The following is a 6,807-nucleotide window of genomic DNA, read 5'->3' as shown; positions in this document are numbered from 1 at the left end:
GATTGTAGAAATGGGGAGAAATACTGTATTTCATAGCATATAATACCAAATAGTAGCAACAGCCCTACTTTACAAAATACTTCCAAATGTCCGCATACTATACTTATTACCCCACAATGGACACATATTATTAACAAAAAGCTGTGCTATAGTTTGACCAAATAACACCAGGCATGGTGCAAGGCTTACAGTTTGAGGCAACCTACTAAGTCTGGTGATGGATGGATCATCAGGATAGACCTAATGCATAGTACACAACTGCACACATTGTATTTTTTTTATTTATTTATTTTAAAGTGCCATTAATTCCAGGGAGCTGATCACATGATGAAGGGTAAAACATAAAAAAAAAACCAAAAAGCAAGCCCAATAAACATGAAGAAAATGAGAGCTAGATGAGACAACCCTGCCTGCGAGGGCTTACAATCTACACTCTATGTTCTCCTTTATGCAAGCATATTTACCCTTTTGAATATTACTTGGTGTTCTACAGTATTTCAGGATAATAGGTCATAGCTCAGGAACTCCATAACTAAGTCTTTTCAGCTCTGGTGGAAGGTACAAGCAGAGGCCAATGCTGTGGGTACAATAGAAGAAGAAAAGAAAATTGTAAATCATGTATATAAAACAACTCTTGTTGGTGTAGTGTGACAGCCTCTCCTTATGTCATTTTCCATGACTGGTAACTATGCTGATGGATCTCTCTATATAGCTCTGTTATGGTCCTCATACACTTAATACATTTGTCAGCCATATCAGCATCGGTCACTGGACGGTCAGGAGAGCCTCATACACCTTATACTGGCAGCTCACAGCAGGTTTCGCTGCCAGTATAAGGTGTATGAGGCTCTCCTGACCGTCCAGTGACCGATGATGTTGATGGAGATAGGGGTTGGATGTGATGGAAAAATCGCTGCCTGACCCATTTGTTCTGGGGGAGAAAAGGATCTCCATAAAGAACACACGAACGTTCAGTAGTGCTGAATGTTCCTGTGTATGGTGAAGATTGGGGACGGACAGGAGAGATAACCGATGATTGAACAATCGTTTGGCCTTCAGTTATTAAATGTGTATGGCCACCTATAGGTAGGAACGTTGTCCTTGAAGCACTGGCTTGGCAATTAGATATCCCATAGCAGTGAACCTTAGCAGTGGCATCCTACCACATATTGAATGGGAGATATGGTAATAAGCCAGGGATGGTGCTCAGCTGTTTCTATATTTTCCACTCGCCATAAGAAAGTGGCCACTTCTCTGCTATGGTGTGTACATTCTACATGCCTCATATATAGTTGCTTAGAGCTTATATATCAAAAAAGGATGTACACCAGTAATTTCTTTGTGTCAATGATCAGCTAGATTTGTTTTTGCTGTCTGTCCATCTTGTGCAAAAAACACACAAAGAATATACAAAGAAAACAAAAAAACTGTCCAGTACTCATATTTGCTCTGGCATTTGAATATATAATAAAACAAATCATTCACTTATTTTCTAGGCAAAAGGTAACTAGCGCTGTTTACTGTGATAGACAGGAGTGATGACTGAGTATACCTGATAGTGGTAAGCACTGGATATCTTTGTACACAGCTGTGTGATAAGGTTTGCCAAAATAATCGTCCAGGATGCCTCTTTCTATTTGCCTGTCAAACTCGATCAAGCATTGTGTGCCATCACTGAAGAGGAGGTTTGGGCCAATACTTGAAGAAAACATCTGAAACATGTCCTTCTCAAATCCTATCCGCCCAAAGAGAGACTGGAGAGGAGACAAAGATGGAGTTACAGGTTACAGGTCTAGTTGCATGTTGCAATACTTACCTAATAGTGATGAGCGAACATGGCAAAAAAACTATTAACATAGTCAGGGCTGGCCTTAGGGTAAGTGGCGCCCTGTGCAAAACCTTTTTTCTGCACCCGCCCCCTTAAGGTAACCTAAAGCTCAGGGGCGTAACTAGAAATGGCTGGGCCCCATAGCAAACTTTTGATTGGGGCCCCTTCCTCCCTCGATCGATCGACCACTACGCCATCAACACACTCAGCTCTACACAGGTTCTGTACACCAAATACATTACAGTGCAGTTATATCAGGTGACTCACAGGGGACGTCTTCTCTGATCAGAGTTCTTCCCTTTTCATTTTCTTCTCCATCTGTCCTGGGCCATTATGAGAACTTCTCCGAGCCACGAATCCACAGAATCTGCCAGACAAACATATTAGGCTCCTTATACTGGCACCATCCTCATCTCTATACACACTGCACATCTGTATTGGCCCCTTTACACCCTCATTTAGTTGGTAGCCCTAACACTATGTGAGCCCCTTATAGTATATGCCCCTCTGTGTATTCTCCTTTACAGATGCCCCCGTGTTAGCCCCTTATAAATGACCGCCCTGTGCTTTCCATCCCCCTCATAGATGGTCCCCCATGTTGCCCCCCCCTTAAAGATTCCCCTCATGTTGTCCCTCTATAGATGCCCCTTATGTTCTCTCCCTAGAGATGGCCCCCTGTATAATCCCCCTATAGATGGCCCCTTGTAATATCCCCCATAGATGCCCCCCTGTATTATCCCCTATAGATGCCACCCCCTGTATTATCCCCATAGATGCCCCCCCTGTATTATCCCCCATAGATGCCACCCCCCTGTATTATCCTCCATAGATGCCTCCCCCTGTATTATCCCCCATAGATGCCCCCCCCCCTGTATACCCCCCATAGATACCCCCCCTGTATATCCCCATAGATGCCCCCCTTTATTATCCCCCATAGATGGCCCCCTGTATTATCCCCCATAGATGCCCCCCCCTCCTGTATATCCCCCATAGATGATACATAGATGTATCATCCCCCTTTGCAAAACAGATTAAAAAAAACAAAAAAACAACACAACTCACCTAACTCCCCCGTCGGCTGTCTTCTCCGCTTCTCCCCAGGGGGCTTCCTGGGGGGTGTCCCGGGGATTCCAAAGCAGCACTGGTTCCCGGAGTCGGCGTCCGCCCGGGCTGGTAATTCCGGGTCACGGAGCGTCTGTGCCGAAAGTACAGGCCGGGGGGGCGGACTCTGAACTCTCTGGTACCTGTGCTGCCGGGGATAGGACTGGATGACAAGGGGGGGCCCCTCGCGCGTCCCGTCCTATTTCCGGCAGCACAGGTACCAGAGAGCTCAGAGTCCGCCCCCCGGCCTGTACTTCCGGCACAGACGCTCCGTGACCCGGAAGTACTAGCCCGGGCGGATGCTGAGTCCGTTACCAGTGCTGCCCCCAGGTACCAGGACACCCCCGGACCCCAAACAGCTGCAGCACACGGGAGGCCTGCTCGGCCGCCGGGTGCTGCAGACTATGTCAGCTCCGGGGGCCCGCGCCACGGGCCCCCTGATGCGGCGGCTACGGCTGCTACGGCGGTAGTTCCGCCCATGCTAAAGCTCATTCAGCCTTCCACCCCTCCAGACAACACCCGACCCCCCCGCCATACACACAACTACCCCCCCAGCCCCCCCACACAACTACACCCCCCAGCCATTACACAACTACCACCCCCAGACCTCCACACAACTACAGCCCCACACACAACTACCAGCCCCCCGAACAACTAACATTCTCAAACCCCCAAACTACAGCCCCCCACACAACTACTACCCCCAGCCCCCTAAACAACTACAGCCCCCACCCAACTACAGCTCCCCACACAACTACCACCTCCAGCCCCCAAAACAACTACCATCCCCGGCCCCCAAACAACTACCATCCCCAGCTCCACACACAACTACCACCCCCAGCTCCCCACACAACTACAGCTTCCCACATAACTACCCCCCAGTTCCACACACAACTACCAACCCCAGCCCCCCACACAACTACCACCCCCAGTCCCCCACACAACTATGCCTGCAGCCCCCCAAACCACTACCACCCCACCCCCTTACACAACTACAGCCCCCCACACAACTACCACCCCTGCTGAGGGTTCTCTTTCCAGAGCGCCGGCCTGGCACGACTTCACCCGGACCACAGTCCCCTTACTGATTGGCTGGTCGTGTGGTTTGGGTGACGTAATGGTACGGCACTGTGCAGGGGAGGAGAGGAGATGCACTGCAGGAAGAGGGTGGCAAGGAATGCTCCGGCAGAGAGCTGCACTGCAAAGGTCGCACACATCAAAGGCCAGCCCTAAACATAGTAAAAATGTTGAGATACAATACACAGATTATTATGCTAATGGCTGTATGGTACATCTTAAAGGAGAAGTCCAGTGAAAAAAATTATTAAAGTATTGTATTGCCTCCCAAAAGTTATACAAATCACCAATATACACTTATTACGGGAATTGGTTATACGGTGCTTTTTTTCCCTGCACTTACTACTGCATCATGGCTTCACTTCCTGGATAACATGGTGAAGTTATCCATGGTGGTCACAATTTTATCCAGGAAGTGACATCACCATTTTATCCAAGATAAAATGTAATAAGTGTATATTGGTGATTTGTATAACTTTTGGGGGGCAATACAATACTTTAATAATTTTTTTCACTGGACTTCTCCTTTAGATGTACCATACAGCCACTAGCATAATAATCTGTGTATTGTATCTCAACATTTTTACTATGTTCAGGGCTGGCCTTTGGGGTGTGCGACCTTTGCAGTGCAGCTCTCTGCCGGGGAATTCCTTGCCAACGTCTTCCTGCAGTGCATCTCCTCTCCTCCCCTGCACAGTGCCGTACCAAAAAAGCACTTTATAAGCATTTCCCGTAATAAGTGTATATTGGTGATTTGTATAACTTTTGGGCAGCAATACAGTAGTTTGATAAAAATTTTCGCTGTACTTCTCCTTTAAATGAAGTAGCTGTGTAGACAGATATCCTTCCCTGGAGGGATATCTGGCTATTCCCGTGTTTTGAGCCTCGTAACTAAGGCTCCACTAACAGTGAGATGCTACAGTGACTTTTGCTTGCATAAGAAGTATACAACTTGAACAGTTTAGTTACACTGTAATTCTCTTAAGATGGCCGTCGACCACAGATGGATCATTGTTGTTACTTTGAAGTCTTAGTGGGGTATGTGAAGTCGCCCTTTTGTGGAAATTGGTAGTGAATCATATCCCAGTGACATGAAGGGCTTTAAGGGGTATCTAAACCAGGCCTTAAAGGAGAAGTTAGGCCAAAAGTATTTTTTAATATGTCATTACTTATGGAAAGTTAGACAAATTCCTAATGTACATTAATTATAGAAATGCACATATAGGGCTATTTCACTCAATTTAGTTGATCATGGAGACTTCAAATTCTCTGAAATACTGTGACGTCACGAATCAGGTGTAATTCCAATGGAGTGTCCAGCAGGGGGAGCAGTATATGTAAAAGCCTATGGACTGTATTGAAGTATATGGAGTATGTAATGTAATGTGAAAACTACACTTTATTGGTAGACTACGTGTATGGGATAATGAACTACGTGTATGGAATAATTTGGGGAGCAAGGACACTTGCTCCCCAAATAGAAGGCACTGAGCAGGGATGGAGAGAGGAGCCGGTGCATCTTTATACCTCCCCCCTCCCTCCCTGTTTAGTGCTGTGGGACAGATAGACACTACTACTCCCCCCCAGCCTCCCCCACCGCCGCACAGCTGCTGCTGCCACCCCCGCCGGTAACCTGTTGGCCCCCCATCACCAGCCCCCCAGAGCTACACAGCTGCTGCCGCCATCGCTGGTAGCCTGCTGCCCCCCATCACCAGCCCCCCAGTGCCGCACAGCTGCTGCCGCCGCCGGTAGCCTCTGTGTCCCCATCACCATCCAGCCCCTAGCCTCCCCCAGTGCCGCATGTACTACTCACTTCACTGCCGGTACCAGAGTCCCAGCTCACTGCCGCCCCCATGTCCTGCCCACTCGGTCCCGGATGTCACCCCCAGCAGCTCTCATCATCCGGGAGTCGGCAGGACACGGGGGCGGCAGTGAGCTGGGAGTCTGGTAGCGGCAGCAAAGTGAGTAGTACATGCGGCACTGGGGGAGGCTAGTGGCTGGATGGTGATGGGGATATGGAGGTCACCTGCGTCGGCGGCAGCAGCTGTGCGGCGCTGGTGATGGGGGCCAGTAGGTCACCGGCGGGGGTGGTGGCAGCAGCTGTGCGGCGCTGGGGGGAGGCTGGGGGGCCAGAGCCGGGAGGTTAGTGTGCGGCGGGTGTGGGGTCGGTGGGGGCGATGTCGGCTGAGGGGGGGGGGGGGGGCTTGGTGCTGGGGATCTCCCTGTCACTACTCCCCCCCATCATCTGCTCATACTATGAGCAGATGATGGGAGGAGTAGTAGTGTCTATCTGTCCCACAGCACAGAGCAGGGAGGGAGGGGGAGGTATATAGATGCATCGGCTCCGCTCTCCCTCCCTGCTCGGTGCCTTCCATTTGGGAAGCAAGTGTCCTTGCTCCCCAATTTATTCCATACACATAGCTCATTATCTCATACACGAGTCTACCAATAAAGTGTAGTTTTCACATTACATTACATACTTCATATACTTCAATACAGTCCATAGGCTTTTACATATACTGCGCCCCCTGCTGGACACTCCATTGGAATTACACCTAATTCGTGACCTCATGGTATTTTAGAGAATTTGAAGTCTCCATGATCTACTAAATGAAGGGAAATAGCCCTATATGTGCATTTCCCATAATTAATGTACTTAATGTACATAATTAGGAATTTGTCTAACTTTGACATATAAAAAAATGACGTATTAAAAAATACTTTTGGCCGAACTTCTCCTTTAAGGCCTGGTTTAGATACCCCTTAAAGCCCTTTATGTCACTGGGATATGATTCACTACC

At 48.6% G+C, this 6,807-nt stretch overlaps 1 protein-coding gene across 1 annotated transcript in view; it reads right to left on the bottom strand.

Annotated features, from left to right (window-relative positions):
• Positions 1–267: 267 nt before the first annotated feature.
• Positions 268–6,807, bottom strand: part of LOC138795912 (saxiphilin-like) — a 46,862-nt gene continuing 40,322 nt past the window's right edge. The window contains exons 20-21 of the mRNA XM_069975641.1: positions 1,553–1,754; positions 268–577 (exon numbers count right to left, since the gene is read on the bottom strand). Coding sequence (XP_069831742.1) covers positions 543–577; positions 1,553–1,754 — 237 coding nt within the window. The 3' untranslated portion in view covers positions 268–542. The remainder of the gene's footprint in view (positions 578–1,552; positions 1,755–6,807) is intronic.

The sequence above is a fragment of the Dendropsophus ebraccatus genome, chromosome 6 (assembly GCF_027789765.1).
Source record: "Dendropsophus ebraccatus isolate aDenEbr1 chromosome 6, aDenEbr1.pat, whole genome shotgun sequence".
In the NCBI taxonomy this organism is placed as follows: Eukaryota; Metazoa; Chordata; class Amphibia; order Anura; family Hylidae; genus Dendropsophus; species Dendropsophus ebraccatus.
The sequence above is the reverse complement of the archived record's forward strand: the minus strand, read 5'-3'. Positions and strand labels throughout refer to the sequence as shown.